Raw genomic sequence first — 21926 nt, 5'->3', positions numbered from 1 at the left:
ACCCCTTGTTTCCAAATACGACCACTTTCCTCCCATCTCGCCCCCCTTTTTAGAACTTCCCATACCCCTCCTCTGATTCAGAGCCATTTTTTTTTAATTTGGAAGGGGAAAAGAGCATTATATTAACTGTAAACATTAACCGTAAGAGATGTGCAAAGCTCAAAATCTTGTGCATATGTGGCAAAAAGGAAAATATGGGGGCACTCCTCCCCCCCCCCCAAACACACTGCGCAGCGAAAAAACTTTCAAATGATTCTGAGGCTATTCCGCCTGATTATTCTGCTAATTGACCCCCTGAATCCAAATATGATCTCCGTTTTCCTCCTACACGTACCGATTTTTGTAGAAAATCCCCCCTTTTTGAATTTGGGGGGGGGGGGGGGTCAAGTTTTATTTGTTACTACATATGCACAAAATTTTGAGCTTTGCACATCTCTAGTCATTCAGGGTAATGTTTACGGTTATTGTAATGCTCTTTTCCCACTCCAAGTTTTAAAAAAATGGCTCTGATTTAAAGAAGGGGTGGGGGGAAATCTAAAAGGGGGGCGAGATGGGGGAAAGGTGGTCGTATTTGGAAACAAGGAGTCATTTTACATAAGAAGCAGCCAAAAGAAATGCGATTCCATGCATCAAACCTTTTGCTTATTTTTATGATCCGTGTGCTTTGCGTTCCAAATTATAGGCTCTGTTCGAAAAATTTCCAAAAATTTCAACTCCAAAGAGTTGTTCCAAACCTAATTATTAGACATGGCGAACTGCGATTTGCTTTCTGAAAACCAAAACAAAGCAAATTCCGCGCGGCGGACAGATGGCGCTGCAGTAGCCTCTCGCGCTCCTTTGACTCGGGAACAATTTACCGACATTTACTGGAGGCAACGCGAGACATTCGCGAGAGACACCAAGAGGCGCCGAGTTCCCCATCCACACTCTACCCCTTGTCTTGTCTTGTGCTCTCGTTGGAGAGTCTGGAGCCGGCGAGAGTCTTTCTGCATTTCCCACTCTTTGATAATCGAAGAAACAGCACTGAAAATTACAATGTATATCATAAAAATATTGATGGATCAAATAGAAACGAAGCAAAAAGGAATGACCAAATCTCAAAGCAAAATCAGATGGACAAAAAAATTAAAAATAGCTCTTAATCTGAAGCTTCTAGATTCAAAAACAAGACAAAAAACAAAGTAAACAATTAAGGAACAAGCACCACTTCTTCTCAGTATGAAATATATATTTATTAAAAATAACAATAACAAAATAAGTATTCATAATAGCTCATTAGAAAATTATGGCATAAACATGGAAATTGTACATTAATGTAGAAAAGTATTTAAACTTTTAAAGTACAAACATTTAAAATAGACATTAAAACATACTATCTTAAAACACAATAATTTGATTAAATACATTTTTTGCAAACAAACTGAAATGAATTCAAGTCTAATATAAATAAGGGAAACAATATTCTGGGGGAAAATCAACACATTTGCAAAAAGTAGTGCATGAACGAAATGCAACAACAAAAGGAAACTGACAGGGGTATAAAATTTAAATAGAAAAGAAAAATATAATTTACATTACATGTTAACTTATTATTTCAACACTTTATTGTCATTATATTTTTCATTAAACGTATGAACATTCTTTAAGTAACAAGAGTAAAGTTACACAGGTTTACCCGAGCAAATTTAGCATGCATGTAATACCCTATTAAATAAGTTTTTGCCGACTTTAACTAGAGGACAAATTAAAATACATTATTGCTTTACGGTGGGTTCAGAGTAATGATGACTTCACTGAATGTTACATTATTGTATCCAAGCTGATTTTGGTTTTGCATTTCTTATATCTGAGTGTATGTATATAAAGATCGGAAAAGCATTACAATACTTCCAACAAATATGAAGTTCAACATTTAAGGAATAAAAATCAAGAGCAGGAAACATTGATGACATTGAAGGGCAAGGCAATATTTGGATGTGACTTATCAGTCTGTAGACCATCAGATAGCTTTACATTGGATACTTAAGAATTGAATTAAAAATAAAATTTTCCCTATTCTGGGCTTTTTATTCATCTGTTAATACATTTGCTGATAACTAATTACTTAGAATAAAAATTTCTTGCTGTGATCTTTATACAAACATTTTGGTTCAGGGTTAGCATTTTGTTCAAGTAGAACATGAAATGCTCATTCATTGTTAAGCTTTGTGTTTTTAAAATTTACATTACATTCTTGGTTTTTTTAAAATTTTTTAACTGCTCCTTCAGCATTCAACTGACAAAGAATTTGATCTTTTTAAGGTTTATAACTATCGTAAGACAAAATGCTCAAATAATGTAAAATGTTTTCACTGACTAAATCTTATTTGTTTTTTGTGTATACACAATTCTTAAATAGAATTTACTTTAAAATGATAATAATTTTTTAATTGAAATAAGACTAAAAATCCTATACATCAATTAAAGAGAAAAAAAAACTAATAATAATAATAAGGTAACTAAATTACAGTACATTAAAGTGCAGTTAAAAAATTAAGTACTTTTTAAAAATTGTTTTATCACAGTTATGCAGTGTTACCCTATTTCTGTTTTTTTTTTTGAAACTCATTATAAAAACTTGAAAAAAGATGGAAAAGGGTGAGTTTTAAGATTTGCTTTGGGTCGAAAAAATTCTAGATCTTGCAGATAGTATAATGTGTAGCAAAGTTACAAAGGAAAGTTTTAAGTGATTTCTACTAAACGTGACAAACTATGACACCTGAATACGTTTCAGCATAATACTTTTAAAGAAAATAAATCTACAAACAAGTCCTGTGATCAAATATAGGGCTAATGAGCTCCTTAAAAAATAATTATAAATAAGATACTGTGAAAAAAAAAGTCAAAAGGTTTACAGAAAAAAAATTGCACAAAAAAGCATTCTATTAGCACTGCTTTGTATAATGTGAAGATTTCATCTATACAGCATCAGTAAGTATAATAAATGCTTAGTAAACCAGACACACTATTTACAACACACTTCCCATGAGTCTATTTACAACAAAAATTTTCCATGATTGTCTCCGGCAACATTATAAAACTATTGCAACATTATAAAACTACATTTATAGTTCATTCCAATTCAAGAATATTGATCCAATTTCTTTCTATGAAATAAGTAGTATATGAAACTAGGAACAGTTCACAAATCACTCTAATGGATAAGTATTACATTTTACATTCCTTGTATGTTTTGCCTATACAAGAGCTATGTACAGGAGAACTAAATTTCATATCTCCCAGAAAACAAAATATAATGAAGCAAAACAAACAATGCAAAAGCATACACCTTGATTTTTTTTAAAAGTAATGCTTTTACTGTTTTTTTTTTTTTTTTTTTTTTTGCATTATAAACATACTTTCCACAAATTATCCATGCCACCTGCAAACATAAACAAACTCAAACACATTTATATTTTTTTGAAAGAGGCAGCAAAAGCATAAAACTAAAATGCTATAATTTAGCTTCTTAGCAACTGCCTGACAGTATTAAAATAATGCATTTGAAATGCAGTAAATACATATCTGCCAACAAAATCTAGTAGATAAGGGAGGGCAATGCTTCTGATTATACTACTATCAAGGATGTTCCTGAAACATTTAGGTTTTTGAAAAAGAATGTTCAAACAATTTCAGGTCATAAAAAGTTTTTGTTGTATTATACCTATAATGGCTATTTATGTGACTTTGCAAGTTATTTTTTGGCTGATTGTTAGTGAACTCTAGTCCTTGTGCACAAGGGTCAGCTGACCTCCTTGTGAATTTTTTTTTTTTTAGTTTGCTTATTATCAAACAATTTTTTGATCTGAAAAAGTAGAACATGAAATCAATGTTAACCTCTTTTTTTTTGCTTGGTTCTGTAAGGTATTTCTTCCCAGCACATCATAATACAAAGGATTGACCAAGCTCGTTTACGGGGTTATTGTTATTGGTAACGGAAAGTAACTATTATAAATTGGATAAAAACGATTAAGCTAGCAACAAATCATTACTTTTCTAATTGTTTTTAGTGATATTCTTGCCTTCTTTTCATATTTTGTGCTTGGTATGTGAGGATGCGGTTTTTTTTAATGCATTATTCTATAAACTAGATTTATTGGTTTTTCCCCCTTCCTATTTTAATTTGTAGTATTGGTAGTTGCACGTTCATTCTTTGACTCTTTACTGTTTGCAATCATTTCATATCATTTTCTACTTATAACTTTAACTTTGATCTATTGTCTACTATCTTACTTTTGTCATTGTTGGTGTTCATTTCTATATAGGAAGATTTTATATAATTATTTGCAGTAGTTGATCTAATTGTTTTCGTGCAAATAAATACCAAGTTTCCTCTGAAAATGTAGCTAGAACATACTTGTATCATAGCAGATTGTAGTAATTTAGCAGCATATACTACTCAGGGTCAGTTCCCCAGATTACGTAGCAAAATATTTTTGTGTCTCACATTGTCACACTTGGATGATCCTGAGCAGGGGTGTCCATCTCCCCAAATTCCCCCCCAAAATTTTTCTCAACCCTCTTTCTCATTTTTATTTTTTACTTTTAGCTTTCTTTTTTTATTTGATTTACTTTTAATTAATACTTTATTAGAAAGTTCTGTACTACACCAATAACATACACACACACAGCAACTAATAAATAAATTAAATAAAATATGAACATAATAAAGTAAAATAAATAATTTGATTTAAAAATAAATCCATAAATGAATTTAAATAAATCAATGTGAAAAAAATTAAAATCCCTCCCAAAATTTTGATGGCGCAACTTGCACCATAATCCCTTTCTGTGGGCACCCCTGATCCTGAGTAGTATGAGTGACAAGACAAGTTTTCTTGTGATGACTTTTCAGATTTATCAGAAGGATTAACAAGAGTTTCTACAAATATATCAGCCTGAAAGCTTTTCATTTTCGTTCAATAAGTTAAAATACACGAATGAAATTTATAAAATTCATAAAAATAAAAGGAATAAACAAATTATTAACAAAGTCCCAATCCCAATAGATATATTGGCATATTCTCGATACTACAAATACTACAAAATAGAAATAGCACTACTAATTAGCAATATCAAAAATATGCTTAATAGCTGTTGCTGTTAACACAAAACCTAGCACATGCTCTTGGTTCGTTCTCTAGTGGCAGTTACGATCAGTAAACGTTATGGGCATGTTCGAACAGACCCCATGTCTTTACCAAATGCACTGGGTGCTCTGTATAATTCGAGAATTTGATTGGCTGCCAGCGATTCAATATGGCCGCCTAAACGGAGATGACATAGAATTTAAATTAGCGATTGTTAAAGTTTTATTTTGAGATTGATGAAGCACTTTTACTAGTAAAAAATATTTTCAGGAGAGGGGGAAAATCAGGAGGTTAAAACAAAAGTTCAGGAGTTTTAAGGGCCCTTAGAAGAAAAAATTAAATTTCAGGAGTTTTTCAGGATTTTCAAGAGGTGTACGAACCCTGTATGATCCATGGCGCAGTTTCCGTCATTGAAATATTTAGGAAAGGAGGGAGGATAATTTGAAAGGGTTTTGGTCTCATTTGTGGGGAACGCTGAAAATTGGAACTTGATCCCCCCCTTACAAGAATTTCTGGATCCCTCTGCTTGTGCAATGGTAATGACAAAATTTAAAAGTTAACTTGATATTTTTTTTTTTTTTTGAATTTATTACATATATACTGGTTTGTTTGCATCAGTGTTTATAGGATTCTTGAAAAGAGAATTTGCAAGTTTAATGGGCAACAGATTTAAATTAAAAATTCATTTTATTTCCAGAGAATTGCATTTAAAGGGTGCATTTGAATTATTGATTTTCCACAACAGAAGTTTCTAAAAAAGGTATTTCAAGATTTTGATCTTTCTTGTTCACTTATAGTTCACAGTGAGAAAATTAAAAAATGAATTATATTTAACTTTCATTAACTGTATTATTATTTTCAAATATGAATTTTAAACAATGCAAATTGAAATCATTAAATAGGACACACATTTCTGCCAATTAAAACATAAGTTTAGGAACTAAACTCTGTTAAGCTTTCTAGCTTTGGCATTTTTATTTTTATCCTAGAGGAAATACTAAATACAGGTGTATAGTTTCTTTAAATGTTTACAAAGTCTACAATACAGATTGCTAGTTTTTAAAGTCTTTCGGTTGATTTTCAAATAATTGAACAATTCTAAATAAGTTCTGAGAACCAAGCCTCTGTCACTGATAAAATAATCACTTGAAGCTTTTCCCTTGTCTATGTCTTGAGACTTACGCCTTGTTGAGCTGTATTTTCTTTTAAGTAATCGACCACAAGGGTGAATTTTTCTTGTTCTCTTGTGAGTTTCAAAGCATAATCTAATGCAGTCTGAAAAATAGAAAAAGAGCAACTAAATTAATAAAATTATTAATGCCTACAGTATAAATAAAAAAAGACTGAACAGATTTAATGAACAAAATACAGGCTTAAACTTTAAAACAGATTTGATAATTCATCCTTATTTTTATTAGGGTCTGTCGGGGTAATTTGGGTAAAAAAATGACCAAAATTTTCAGTTCTATAATAAATTTATTTATACATATTTTTTTCTTTTTCTTGTTTCAGCATAGAATTATGACTTTCCAGAATAGTTTTCTACAAATTACATGTTAATAGACCCATTTACACATAAATGGCAAACATAAGTTTCACTATACACAAATTACCCCATGGATGGGGGAATTCAGGTATAGTAATGGTTAAAGAGCAAAGCACGGTTTTAACAACAATCTCACTCGATGTTTTCAAGCTTAGGTTGAATGTAGATACAATATAAACAATGGGATAGTATGAATACTTATTTTTTTAAATATTAAGATGGATTTTAGACTGAAAATGGCACAATGTGACAAGCAGTTAATGGATGGGAAGTACAGGGTGATTATAATTAAAGTTCCACTTTCGAAACACTAAAAATAAAACCACTGGTCAGAATGACCTCAAATTTCAACGGAATATTATCGAAGAAGGGGGAAAACGTATGACAAAAGAAAAATAAATAGTTAATATTTTTAGCAATAGATGGCGCTGCAAGTGTCAGAATATGTAAATCAAAACACCTGTCATGCTCCCCACTCATTGAAGTTGTTATAAAAACGACAAATACACGTTTTTTTAATCATTCCACATCTGAGAAGTTCACCACCATCTCAATGAAAGACCTGGCCGTCTGGATCACCTGATCTTAACCCGTGTGACTTCTGGATATGGGGCTATCTGAAAGCTGTTGTGCTCAGTGCTCCGATTGCAAACTTTGCTGAGCTGAAGGCATGCATTGCGCAACACACTCTAAACGTGACCCCGGAAAAACTTCAATCAGTTGTGGAACATGCTGTTTCTCGATTTCAACTTGTTACAGAAAACGGGGTACATTATATTGAATATCTTTTGCACCAGTCTCACGAAAATTAAAGACCGATTTCATTTTAACTGATGCTTTTTATGTGATTTTTGGCCTCAGGACAATTAAAAACTGATTTTTCCCATCCGATGTGATTTGACCTGTCCGTGTTGGATGGGCTTACTTAACTAACAGTATCACACCAATAGCCTTTTGCACGCTGAGTAGTACGGTGTTTTAACGTATAGTTTACACATTAGGTAATATTTTATGATTTATTTGTCATTTGAAGTCAACCACTATTAAATTATGATGCTTACAGCGCCATCTATTGCTAAAATTCCAACTATTTATTTTTCTTCTGTCATCAAGTTCCCCCCTTCTTCGATAATATTCCGTTGAAGTTTGAGGTCATTCTGACCAGTGGTTTTATTTTTACAGCATTTTGAAAGTGGAACTTTAATTATAATCACCCTGTAGTGTTTTATTCCAGAACATTTAAGGAAATTTAAACAACCTTCCAATTCATTTTTTGCATATATTACCTTGGGTAGAGAGGATGCATACATGCTTATGTTTGCAGTCCAATAAAATTATTTGGCCTTCTGATTCGTAAAATGTAATGTTAACCAAAATAACCCCATGTTTTTAAATCATTAATTTTATGAAAACTAATTACGTTAAATGTTTCAATTCAGTGCTGAATTAAACTAATTATATGCAATGTCTACATACCTAAACTTGAAAGACGTAGAGTGGCGGGTTAATTAACCGCACTATTTGGAAGTAGTTGGTTTGCAATGCATTGACGTCTCCAAAAAGTTGAATTTATTTTTTATCAATTTGAAAAAAAAGAGATGGCAACATTTTTTTCAGCATATATTCATAGATAAGGATAATGTTCATAACTGTGAATTTTTGTTGGTGTATCAAATGAATAGTTTTCAATAAAATATACCTTATACCCAAAACCCTATTCAAACTTTCCAAGCAATAAATTTTTATAATTTAAATTTTTAAGTAAATAAAGTAAAAACACCATACTAATGAACTGAAAATGATATATATTATAAAACAAGGTTGAGATTAAGTTATTAAAGGCTCTTTTAAATTTTGAAAGTTCGTTTATCGAAAATAATAAAAAAAATTTATACATTTCTTTGAATATTTTTTGGCTTTAGTTCCAGAAAATTCAATCACATTACGAGGATTAGCATCGATTTCATAAAAAACTTTGTTCAAAGAAATTAACAGCAGAGTGGTTTTCTAACAGTGGGGTTGCATACAAGGGCAAATCCAGCTTCTTCTGGTTTTGAAAAGGGGGATTAAAGATTTTGGGCACATATCGGGGCTCATTGTCGGAAAGAGGGGTTAAAGTGCAATTTTGAGCTCGAATATGGAGGTGTTGGCAGTGAAAAACTGCCTACCTATTTAAAGTTACCAACTACCCAACAGTGAAAATATATGGAAATATGCAAAAGTGTAGCCACTAGTTTCTGACACAGCTCTATGGATTTTTATTGTAGAAGAGATTGTTAGAAACTCCACATGTACCAAATTAACATGACAAATTTGCATCTTATTGGTGTTGTACTTATTCAAGTATCAATCTGTGTGTGAAATTGGCCGTTTTGGTCAATGATACCAAGTTAAAACAAACAAAATATTTATTTAAACGACTGATTAAAACCCTAATGGTTTTCTTTGATGAAAGTAATTTTGCTTTTATGTTCAAGTCAACAGGAAATGTTTAGTAAGTGACCTGCTACCAATCTGATTTTGATTCTTCTTAACTTCTCAAAAAGAAAAAGGCATCACAACCAGTGTTAGAAATAAGTGGTTGTTAGTTGTAATTTACAATCAAGCATTTTGATTGGAAGCTTAGATTTCCTACTCAAAGGTCCAAGTTTTATAGCTAAAGTTTTGGAACCTTGAAGCTTTTTTTTCTCAGCTCATAGTGATTAAGACCTGAGATTGGCTCGAAGAATAAATTTGTGAAAGTAAATTTCAAATGCTATCAATTTCATCTTTAAAAATTCTTTTTCTTTAATATATTTAACAGATATGATATTGGCTGTGTGTAGCATACAGCAGTGCATATCGGCAGCACGTTAAGTCAAAAAAAAAAAAAAAAAAAAGAAAATATATGATTCATTAAAAATGGCACATTTTTCATTTTCTAGAGTAGAAATGCATACTAGCACCATCATGATGCCTAGATTTCATCTCTTACTTCTAACACTGATCACAACCAACTCTGCATTATCTAATTTCATATCTGGCTTTCAAAAATAATCTTTGTAGAAGCAAAATGCATTTACATTCATTGTCACACAATATGATTTCCAAAGAAAAAAAAAATCAGTAAAATTATAATTAAAATGCAAATACTTCATAGCAAAATGAACTAACCTGATTTTCTTACCTTTCCCAATTTATCTCTTATATTGATATCAGAGAAAGGTTTGTTGTATTGTTTGTGGATTTCCACAATACAATAAATCTCTTCAATATTGGAGTTCAAAACAGCAAGATGCAAATTACTGGCAAGAAAAGTGATTAATTAATTAACAAATTACTGCATAACAATTAAAAATTACAACACAAGCTAGCATTTCAAATTAAACACTCAAATGAAAATAACGATGATAGCAAATACTTTTCATAACATAGAGTCTCAATTATCCCAGGTAAGGTGGACCAAGTGCATATCGGATAATCGAAAACTCATATCCGAGTACCATTGACTCAGTTGATACTGAGAGGGAAGCATTGTTAAACTGCTGAAATCAATGAAAACGTCATGAAAGATGTGAAAAAAGGCATCTATTGTGCATGCAGTGAAATCCTGTTACAATGAATACTGATACACGAAATATCCATTACAATGAACAAAACATTCGGTCCTGTTTTAAAACCATTTTGATAATGCATTAAAAAATCTCGTTTTAACGAAACAAATTTCTTCAAAAATTTGTTACAACTAAATTTTTTTCTCAACGTCAGCTTGGATATTTTTTACTTAAATCTGTTTTTCGAAATTAAAAAAGACTTTCACAAGTCGTAACGTGAAAAGTCTGTTTGTACTTTTGAAACAGGGCCATTCAATGTGCAAATCTACTCTTTCTGTAAGTTGACGTGTGACAACAAAAACCGGGGTAGTTGATTTCTGAGCACCAAACATGAGGCACCCTGCAAATTTGCAAGAGAGTCAGCAAGATTTCAACTTTTCCTGCTGTTACTATAAGTTGTGCTCATAAATCCAAATCTCTCGTAAAAAGGAAATAAAACTTTTTGTAAAGACCACCAATGAATAAAAGGTCAGTGTGCAATATTTTTGTCTTTGTTTTTATAAAAAAATAATGAGTTTAATTATATTTTAGGCTGTTAGTAACAGTAAATGTTTCAGATTTAATTATATTAGAATGTAGATTTGCAAAGTTAACACTTTTATAACAATACAGAAAGTTTTGAGACAATGCCGTTACAACGAATTTTTTTATACGTCCCTTGGATTTTAATGTAATGGGTTATTACTGTATTATGAAAATGAACAAATGGCGTTCATACATGCAAATATGTAACTGTACATACATACATAGAGTATATGTTACATTCCCAAAAATCATGATTTGATAAATTGGGGGGATATTTGGATAAGGCTTAAAATCAAAAGCGTGATTCGAATCCTGTTTAATGTAGGGAGAAACTAGACTTTTTTAATTGTTGCTTTTCACATAATTTTGATGCTCTTTAAAGTGAAATTTTAAAGCGTGCTAAGATTATCCAACATAGGTAAGATGATCAGGGCCGTCGCTAGGGCAAAAATCTGTGGGGGTGTATGCATTTTGTGGCCCCTTAATTGTTTCAAACGCATGTTCCAATATGCAGAGAGAGAGAGAAGATTCCGCTTCTGGTTTAGCAGGTATAGTCATATTAAAGGATAATATTCAGTCAAAAATAGTGGGTGTCGGAGGGCTACCTCCTGGAAGTTTTTTAAAATTGAAGATAAGAAAACGCAGTTTTAGACTGCATTTTAAGTTGGGGAGGAAAGAGAGAGGAGGTCAAGGAAAGCCTCTCCCAATAATTTTTCCAAATTTAAGTTCCCAAAACAGAATTGTACGTAATGATTGATTATGTTCAGGAGGGAAACGGAGTGCGGGGGTTCTTCCACGAGACTTTTTCAAGATTGTTATTTGAAAAACGCAGTATTAGACGATCTATGGTGATGTTAAGGGAGGAAGAGACTAGGGTTTATCCCCCGATATTTTTCCAAAATTTCAAACTCCAAACACGCAATTGTGAATTACTTTTGATTGTGACAGGTAAAGGGGGGTCCAGGGGCTCTCACCACGGGAAAAATTTGAAAATTATAGTTCGAAAAATGCAGTTTTAGACGAACTATGGTGATATTAAGGGAAAGAGAGATGCATGGGACATCCCCCCGAAATTTGTTGAAACTGAAGCCATAAAAAGGCGGTTGTAGGCTTTTTTTGTTAAACTGTGCACCGCCAGTTTCTTGAAATTGAAGCTCCGAAAACGTAATTTAAGCCAACCTTCGTTGAAAGGGGGGGGGGGGGGAGTTTTAACGGAGCTCGCACACAGAAATGTTTCGTAATTGAAGCACTAAAAGCGGGATTTAAGATGTTTATCGCTGGTGTTAGCTAGAGAGAGGGGAGCATTCTCTCGAAAATTTTTCGATCTGTAGAAAACGTAGTTTTAGAAGATTTTTGGTAATGTCAATGGGTGAAGAGGTTCGGAGTCCTCTCCTGGCAAATTTTCAAAATTGAAATTCGGTTAACACAATCATGGGCAATTTTCAATACTGTTAGAGGAGTAGGGGGTTTAAGAGATCTCCCCCGAAAAATTTTCTGAATTAAAGCCTTAACAATGAAATGTTTGAGGAACTTCGGTAATATTAGAAGGAGGACACAGGTTTGGGAGAACTCAGGAAGTTTTTTAAAATTAAAGTCCAAAAGACAAAATTTATTCCATCTTGAATAATGATGAATGAGTAATTGAGAGGGCTTTTATCGGGGGTTACGTTGGGAGCACTCACGGTTTTTCGATATTGCAGTCCTAAATACTCATGTGTAGTAGGACATCTTTAATGACGTTAGGTCGGGGTAGTGTTTGAGAATGCTTTCCCGGATTTTTTTAAAAACCTAAGTTTTAAAAACTCACATCCTTTGGGCTTTGGGGCTTTTTTTGGCTTTGGGGACATAAAAAGAAGGGTTTGGAGTTCTCCGCTCTTCCCTCAGTTTGGCTATATCCCTATTTCATTTTAAATTTTAATTATATTATTGATAAAAATATTGTATCGAGAATTTCTTTCCATTTTCCTTTGCCGAAAACGATTTTTTGCTTGAATTTCTCATAGTAAAATTTTCAACTTTCAGAATAATATTTTTGTTTCCTTGAAATACATGAGTCTGCGGCTCCAGAAAAAGAACTTTTAACATTTTGAACGGATGTGGAAATTTTTTGCGATACCTTAGGACTTTATTCCACATCATTTTATTTTAAACTAGCCGCCTTCGGCGACCAGCTGGTCCGCCTTTTGCGCCAGGGTTGCCGCCTTCGGCGGCTGCTTACACAATTTAGCGACGGTATTAATCAATGTTTTTCTCTATATATCAATATTATCATTCGCCTTTGTACGCCAATGTTGACTTTTTTGGCGGTTGCTTAAAAAAAATTGTCGATGGTATTAATCAATCTTTTTCTCTATACATCAATATTATCATTCGCCTTTTTACGCCAAGGTTGATCGGCGGCTGCTTAAATAAATTTTGTGTTGAATAAAGTATTTTCTAGATCTACCTCCCGTTATGTCCTTTGGCATATTTTTAAGGGGGGGGGGGAGGAGAACACAAAGGGCATCATACTCTTCATGCAAATTTTGTCGGAAAATAACAAAAAGCATTTCCACTTTTATGTGAAACATTGTTTTTTCAAAGTCATGGTTTGTGTTTGTGTGTGGGTTGGGGGAGGTGGGTGTGGGGGGGGGGGCTATTGATCCCCCGTTGAAGTTCCTCTATTTCTTACTGTCCATCTACTGTATCCACATCTATATTTGTCCACCTTTCGTTCTCTCTATCTATCTATCTATACGATCCATGCATATCTACCTCTGATAGTAATTAACAATCCTTTCTATGCAAAAAAAAAAAACATTTTTTGCCCACTTAATATCATCTCTCTATCTATCAAACATAACCACCAATCCCTACAAAAATCATGCAAAAAACCGCGGGCTTTATTTATTTACTTAAAATTACACGCAAAAAAAAGGCTCTATGTTCCCTGTAGTGTGCAAAAAGCAGCGCTTGCAAAAGATAAAAAAAATCACCAAAAAATCACCGCTTTTATTGAATTAAAATGGGCAAAAATATTTGAAAAAAATAAATATAGCAAACAGTGCAGAAAAAAAAAGTTGGAAAAATAAAGATATGAAATCTCTGAAAGTTAAAAAAAAAAAAAAAGTGAAGAAAAAGCAAACGATTTCAGTTAGGTCACGTGATGAGGAAGTGCGGAACTCAGCCGGCAATGCTTACAGGTCGCGTCGTGTTCTGCATTTAAAAAATTGTAATAAAAAACTTTTGGTTATTTTTAAAAACTTTTTTCTTCTGAAGGGGGCGAAATGTTTTTACTATTACCAACTAAAATTTTGGAATTGAGGGCTCATACTTTTTGGAGGATAGGTTTCGAAAAAAACTAAACCCAGAAAAAAATGTGAAATAAAGATTTTTTCAAAAATTTATAAAAAATACAAAAATTGCTCTATTTTCAAAATTTTTTCATTCATCATATTTAAAATTAAATTTTCTACACTATAGTATAAAAAATATTTGTGTGGTGCAATTGGTTCGGGGTCTGTGAGGTAAAAAGTACTAAAAAGTGCAAAAAAATGCATAAAACATTAAATAACTTTCTTCGATTAAAAATATCAAAAATCGAAGCCGAGGTGCACAACTTCAGCAAAAACTGCACCTGTATACCAAAATTCATCTTTCTAGGCCTTACTGTTTTCCCGGGATGTGCGCCACACACACACACACAAACATCTTATTTTATTATATGTATAGATATGCCTCCTGCATCTCTTGATCAAGCTTTGATTTGCTTACGATTTTACATTCAAGCATTTAGAACTTCTAATGCGAGTATTCACTGCAATACTTTTAATCTCTCTCTGCATTAACTGTTTTTTTTCTTTTCGCTATTTGAAATATATTTCGGCGACTCATGCATTTTTCTCCACTTTACAAAAATTTGTAGGACATATTTTTCATCCAAAAAATTACATATGGGAATGTTTCGGCGTCCCCAATGAAGCTATCCTATTTATCTTTTTTTCAATGAAAATTGAAAAAACTTGGTTTTGTATAACCAGGTCCGCCGAGAGACAAAGCGTGAATCACGTTAGTTTTGTCGCTGGTCTTCCCTCTCATTATGCTAATTTTACTCTAATGCACTATGCTTTATCTTGAGCCGGACCCATAGTTTCCGATTAGATACACATACCCACTCTGCGGCCGCGGCCTAGTGAATAGTGCACTGAATACTTTTTTTTGCGTTAAAAATTTTTCGTAGCGTACATTTCCACGGCCCTTACTTAGATAATCTTAAAAAAAGAGTTTTATGGATGTTCCTAAATTATATTTTAAGATGACATTTTCTATTCAAATTTTCAGAAAAAATGCTTTTTGTCACTATTATTTTAATTGTTCAGTTATAATAAATATTATATTTTTAAGTAACGAAGAGTTTCCCCTTTTCTTTGTTTTTTGCATTGCTAAAATGAAATTGGCGGCCCCACTTCTGAAAAACTGGGAGGGTGTAGCACCCCCCCTTGGCGCCAACCCTGAAGATGATTAGAGTAGAGATGCACTGAACAGGGCCATCCAAAGCTCTGACGGCGCCCGGGGCGAAAGTTTCCTGGAGCCCCCCCCCCCCCATACACACAGAAAAATCAAATTAGCTATAACATCAGTGCATAATACATACTTGAATTTCTTACATATTAATGAACAGAACAATCAGAGGGCTATGCATAATACAAATTAAAAGACAAGAAATGAATATGTTTCTAATATTTGTGAAACATTAATGTCCCAAAAACTTTTCGAAAAATGGAAATGTTAAAAATCTAAATATTTATCTAGTAAAATGTTATCACACTTGATAAAAAACTAACAATTAAAATTGAATTGGTTATTCATATTGATCAAACTAAGAACACAAATAAATAAGTTGCTGATTATAAATAGAAAATGTATTTATCGAAGTAAATTACATCAAAATTAGATTTCGATCTGGACTCATCCAATGATTCTTTTCAAGAGTTTTTTTTTGTGGTTTTACTTGTACCAACTTTCATATGTGTTATAAACAAAGATACTATTCTTTTGCATCAAATATTTATAAGTTTTAGGGAGAAGCCCACAAATATTCAACAACATCGAAAATCGCTTAGAATTGCGTTTTGGAGCTCTAATTTCGAAAAATCACTGCCCCTAATATTACAAACTATGGCCTAACAAATTGCGTTTTAAGACTTAAGTTTAAGAAAATATTCGTGCAAGGGTTCCCATGCCGCCTTTCTTTAATGTCACAAAAAATGGATTTTTTAAACTCTTACAAAATATTTAAGTGGAATTGCCCCTGAATGTTAAACATGGCTTAAAGTTTTTGAACCATAATTTTAAACGATTTTCCTCAAAAATGCTCCAGATTTTTCCGTCCATAAAATCTTCAAAGTTCGTCTAAAGTTGTGTTTTTGAAACTTTAATTTCGAAAACTTGCAGGGGGAGAAGGAATTGATTTCAATCTATTTAAAAAAATAATCGATCGGAAACAGTTTCTGAGCTCCCTCCCTAGCGTCAGTAAACATGGCCTATAGTCGTGTTTTTAAGGCTAAAATTGCGTTTTCAAAACTAGAAGTTTTAAACCTTTGATTGGACACCTTTTGACCTTTTTTTCCTATCAGATCAAAAAAAAAAAAAAAAAAAAAAGATTCTGTTTTTTGTTTTTTCAATGTGCTCCCTTAAAACTTTTCTGGTTACGTAACTGCAAGCAGGGCAGAATTCAAGCAACATTGATGAGAACTAAACAAAGGAGAAGTGCCTTTTGTTTGATTCTAAAGTCATATTCTCAGAAATTGTATCTGCTTCAATGATACAAAGGAAACTAATGTTTTGGAGACAGAGGAATATTTTCGTGACCTAGGAACAAAATAGTGAATCATTGCAATGATTCTGTACTTTGTGTTTCTGACTGTGTATTTATAATACATGAAATGAGGGGGCGCCGCAAGGCGGCCCAAATTTTATGCAATTGGGGCATTTTATACGATGCAGGGCGCGTTGCTGCGCCCCTCATTTTGTGTTAATGTCGTTGTGTTCCGTTGAAATGAGAGGCACTTTGCGGCGCCCCCTCATTTCGTGGCTCCCGGAGCGATTGCCTCGCTCGCCTCCTCTTGGGACGGCCCTGGCACTGAAATGCTAAAATTCTTACACAAATTTATAAGGGGAACTGAATATCCTATTTGTTTTAACTACTTTTAAAATGAATACACATTTCTTTTGTGTAGAAATTTATTTATAAAACATTAGAACTTTCCAATATTTTCTCCCTACATTTCTACTAATTTTATCTTTCACTTGCAATTACCTTTACCATTCAGGTCTGGCTATTTGCTACACACATTAGGTGGCTAAATGCACGCAAATTTTAATAACAAGTTCTATTTAATAGTTGAACAAAGAGCTAATACAAATGTAAGAACAAACATTAAATGCATTTAAAATAATTTCTGAAGTAAAATCAGCAACCCCTAATGATTTCTAGGAACAAATTAATATCTTTTTTTAAATCACTCGAATCGACAGAAAAGTGATTGCATTTAAATTATCACAGTAATAACTCATTTTACAGCTAATACCTAACTAACTTTCTAACAGCATAAAAAATAGGCAATTTTATTTACAATAGAAAAAATTTGAATAATCGCCAACCAGCCAACCAGAAGCAAGGACAAACGTTCATCAGCCAATCCTGGCCCAGAACCAAGGGAGAGCTAGCCTCCTCCCACATAAATAGTGACAACACTTCGATATCTGCATCAGTTGCTAGGATGTTGCTTCCCTGGAAGCTTCGATCATGGTAACACTGAAGATAGTTGCCGCAGATGCAGCCGAAACGTTTGGAGTAACAACACTCAGACCACGGCACAACAGCCCGGAACCTTGCAACACTATTGAATAATCACTGCTATGACAAATAATTATAATTTAACTAATACACTACCCCATAGACTGAAAAACATTTACTTTTCAAATTAAACCAATACACACATGTGCACAAAAAATATATTAGAAATCATATGCACCTTTGATCTTTTGGATTTTCTTCTTTGGGAACATAAATGATTTCAGTATGCTGTTGCTGTAACCTTCTATATATTTTTTCCTTTTCTTCTTCATACTTTTCTTTGTATAATTCAGCATATAACCTTTTCTTTGCTACTTTTCTAAACAACAAAAGTAATTTTTATAAGAATAACAACATCGAGATGCATTTAGTAAAAAAAGTATGATAAACATTACATTTTATATTGAACATAAAAACTAGTTTTAAAAGTTTACACATTGCTCAGCTAATCAATGTTGAAATAGTATCATTTTAAACTGTGTTAAAAAAAAAAGAAAAAAGAAATCTGTTATATATTATTAATTTGAACATAGGTCTCAATGAAGAAAATCAAACTCTCAATGAAGAAAATCAAAATTTCTTTTAATTAAAGGGAAGAGTAACAAAATATTGAGCAGCCAAGCAAAGATTTATCAACCTCGTAGCAAGCCAAAATAACCTCTGTAAAATAGAAAAAAAAAAAAAAAAAAAACAATAATAATCAGTATCGTTTGGTTTACCATGGTGGCAACAGGAATTGGAAAAAAAAAAGTTCCCTGACTTTCATCAAATTTCCCTGATTTACGTAAACAATGATAATGATTTCCGTTCTTTGCCTTACCTGAAAAGCATTGCATATTAAATAAAATGCAGTGTTTAAAATGGTTTAAGCTGTTAATTAAAAATATATTTTGAAAAGATGCTCCTTTCTTTGGTAAAAATAGTATATTAAATTAACAACAGAGAAATATTTTAGGAAATCTAAAACAAATACTTAACTTCCAGGAATCAGTTAACATAAGAATTCTAAGAAATTATTAAAACCACTCTTAAAGACATATCTAAGAATGATAAAACTAAAAAATTTAAATGGAAATAATCTTGAACTGAATTTTCAAGCAGTATAATTGTTGCTACAAGAGTAACAAGTGATAGTTAAAGTATAGATGTAATGTAGTTTTACTTACGTAAATAATACTACCGAGTGCAGGTAGGCGGCTGTATCTGCAGAAATTAGTTTTCGAGATATTTGAAGAAATGTGTGGTACATTCAGTACTAACAATACGAAAATGTTGGAATTAGATGTTTTTTTCGCATCTTTTTTCAGCGAAAACCAAATAAGTGAGCATGTCTTTCGTTAAATCTTTCAACAACCAGTAATAATGAACTATTCTCTAAGCAAAAACTTAGGTTTTAATGAATGAACACAGCATTTTAACTATTAAAAATAATAAAAATATTTAGTTTTGTACATAACTCAATTTCAAATGATTTCATTAGTTGTCAAAAAAAAAAAAGAAAAACCTTAGATTACTTTAGTAAAAAACAACATTGAAATGCAAAAACAACTGTTAATTTCAAAATCTATGTGTATATCGTTTTAAAATAAGTTTTAAAGTATGAAAAAAAAAAAAACCTTTTTGTATAATCTGAAGCAGTGTCAGCAATTCGGGGGGGGGGGGGGACAAGGCAACCAATCCCCTCCACCCCACTTTTTATGTTTTTTTTTCCAATTTAGAAACCAAAAGCAAAAATTAAAAAAAAAAAGCAGAAACGTCAAATTTTTCAGAACATAAATTCATTGTTTAGATATTAGTAAATCAATTGATTAACTTAAACAAGCCATACTTGTTCAATGAAATATTAAGTGTTTGTGACATCTCGAAATACTTTGGAGTAAATAATACCAGTCTAATTCATGTCTAAGTGTTTCTTCGGGGAAAGTCATTGTGTACAAAATTCATCAAAATCTTAATAAAAAGGTGAGGTAAGTTGTTACGTTTACATCAATTACCACTCATTTGCTCTCAAAACCAGCCCTAGCAAAATTTTGTACTCCCCCCCTTTTAAAAAATATTTTTGCTGCCGCTAAAAGTCCTATGGCTTTTAGTTGTCGTTTTTTTGCCCCCCCCCCCCACATCTTAGTTCCAACCGCCGCCTCTGATCTGAAGTGACAGTGAATAATACCATGGCAAAAAACAAATTTGATTTTCAGTCAACATTCAATCTTAGCAATTAAATTAAAAACACCAAGTGATAACTTTTTTGGGGTTTTATTAGCATTAATTTGAAAAACAAAGATTTTTTCTTGAAAGCTGACAACAATATGCTAATTACTTCAAGACAATGAGTAAAGGCGAGGGAGCAAAGTCATTTATGACCGCTTCTCTTTGCCTGTAGAGTTGTTTATTTTACGTAGCATGGAATGCGTTGAAGGAAAATTTAAGCTTGCTAAAACAAACAATTTTACAGACACAGAAGCAATCTTAGGAAACTCATCCTAAGATTGAATATTTTGACATTGAGGAATAAAAAAATGCACAAATATGCAGCACTGTATGCTCGCACTTCATTAATTTTACTTTTTTGAAACAAATAATTGGCGGGAAATTCATAGGGAATTAAAGTACTTCATTTTGCAAAGTAAAAAAGAAATTTCTTCATTTAATCAATTTTCCTTGAATTTTTGTTGTTTTTTCAAAATTTCCTGATATTTCCCTGAGTGATTAAGTTCCCTGTCTTTTCCCTGATCTGTCGCCACCCTGCTATACCAAGAGATCTTTGAAAATGGTTTTTTTTTTTTAAATTTAATTGTTTTCCCCCAAATGTGTCCATAAATTTTACATATGATTGGAAGATGTAAAATTTAATTAATGCAAAGTATACAGCAAAGTTTTAGAGATAAATTACACATTAATAAATTTGCGAACTTTTTTTAAATAAAATGCAAATTTGCTTCATAGTTGTTCATTTATTTCTTAAATCAATGCAACTTTTCTTATTAGGTGCATAAATATATGGCAGACCAACTATGCTTTTCAAAAATTAGATGGAGAAAGTAGTTGGTGTCTTTATATTTATATATTCATTTATTTTTCTTTCACATCTCAAAGTAGCTCAAAAAGCATATTTAAGGGAAAACTTCATTTTAATACCTAGTTTACTTAATTACTTAAGATTTAGAGATAAATCATGTGCTATTAAAGCATCTCTAATGTATAAAAATCTATAACATTTAAATTTTAAGAGAAAAAAAACCTTCACAAGCTTTTTGGCATCCACGATCGAGTCAGATAAAGAAAAAAAGATATATTAAGATAAAATTTTGATAACAGAAAACATTATTACATATTTGCTTCATTGCAAATTCTCATGAGAATAATAAAAGTTTCACATGGACTTAAAATTATGTAGACTTACCCAATTGGTTTGCATTTTAAAGAAATTTGTTTAGAACTCTGCAAGTAAGTGCCATTTAAAGGCTCTTGAACATTTTCTGGATTTTCACCTTCCAAAAACTGTTTTATTATCTCCACATTTGCACTTGCATTCAAAATGCCACCTTTATTTTCAGCTGTCATTTCATCTATGCCTTCCAAAATATATTTTTCTTCTTCATCAGAGAATGATTTGTGAATTGAAAAAGTGGAACATGACTGATCACCAAGGTGAGGAGAAGCACTAGAAGGTGAAGTTGCATATCCACTTTCCGGACTATTCAAGTTGTTCGAACAGTTTTGATAATATTGATCTGCAAGATCATTAAGCAGTGAAGGCTCCGTAGAAGAAATTTGATTTTTTATAGACTGACAATTGTTCAGTTGAATGCACTGTCCGCCAGCTTTATGCAACAATTTTTCTTTATCTAACTCAACATAAATGCAACCATCTTTTAGCTTTGCATACTCTTCATATCTTTTCTTTGAACGTTTTCGGGCCTTTACAGGCCCACGTGATCTAAGAGTAAAAGGAAAATCGTCTCTCTCACCTTCCGTTTCATCGTCTGTTTCCTGAGAATCATAATGTTCATCAGAATCACTATCACTAGACTCTTCCTTGATCACAATATTTTCTTTATTGTTTTCTAAATTTGATTTGTTTTTTGTCAAATTGGTTTCAGGACAAACACAACTTGAACTTGATGGCAATTTCTTAACTTCAACATTTGACTCATTTTTATCACATTTAAGTGATACACCAAGATCAGGTTTTACATCTTGAAGATTATCCCTCGGAGTCTTCTCATATTTTCCAGTACTAAAGTCCTCATCAACATCTTTTTCTGATTTCACAAGTTCTGGTAAATTTAAAATAT

General features: G+C 32.3%; 1 protein-coding gene across 1 annotated transcript; it reads right to left on the bottom strand.

Annotated features, from left to right (window-relative positions):
• Positions 1 to 1220: 1220 nt before the first annotated feature.
• On the bottom strand, positions 1221 to 21525 carry LOC129225630 (uncharacterized). Its single transcript, XM_054860097.1, has 4 exons — positions 21032 to 21525; positions 17810 to 17950; positions 9842 to 9959; positions 1221 to 6404 (listed from the first exon to the last, which is right to left on the bottom strand). Exons 1-4 carry the CDS (start codon positions 21190 to 21192, stop codon positions 6294 to 6296), a joined length of 531 nt encoding a protein of 176 aa, XP_054716072.1. The 5' UTR covers positions 21193 to 21525; the 3' UTR covers positions 1221 to 6293.
• Positions 21526 to 21926: the final 401 nt, after the last annotated feature.

This window comes from Uloborus diversus, chromosome 7 (genome assembly GCF_026930045.1).
Source record: "Uloborus diversus isolate 005 chromosome 7, Udiv.v.3.1, whole genome shotgun sequence".
NCBI classification, from domain to species: Eukaryota; Metazoa; Arthropoda; class Arachnida; order Araneae; family Uloboridae; genus Uloborus; species Uloborus diversus.
The sequence above is the reverse complement of the archived record's forward strand: the minus strand, read 5'-3'. Positions and strand labels throughout refer to the sequence as shown.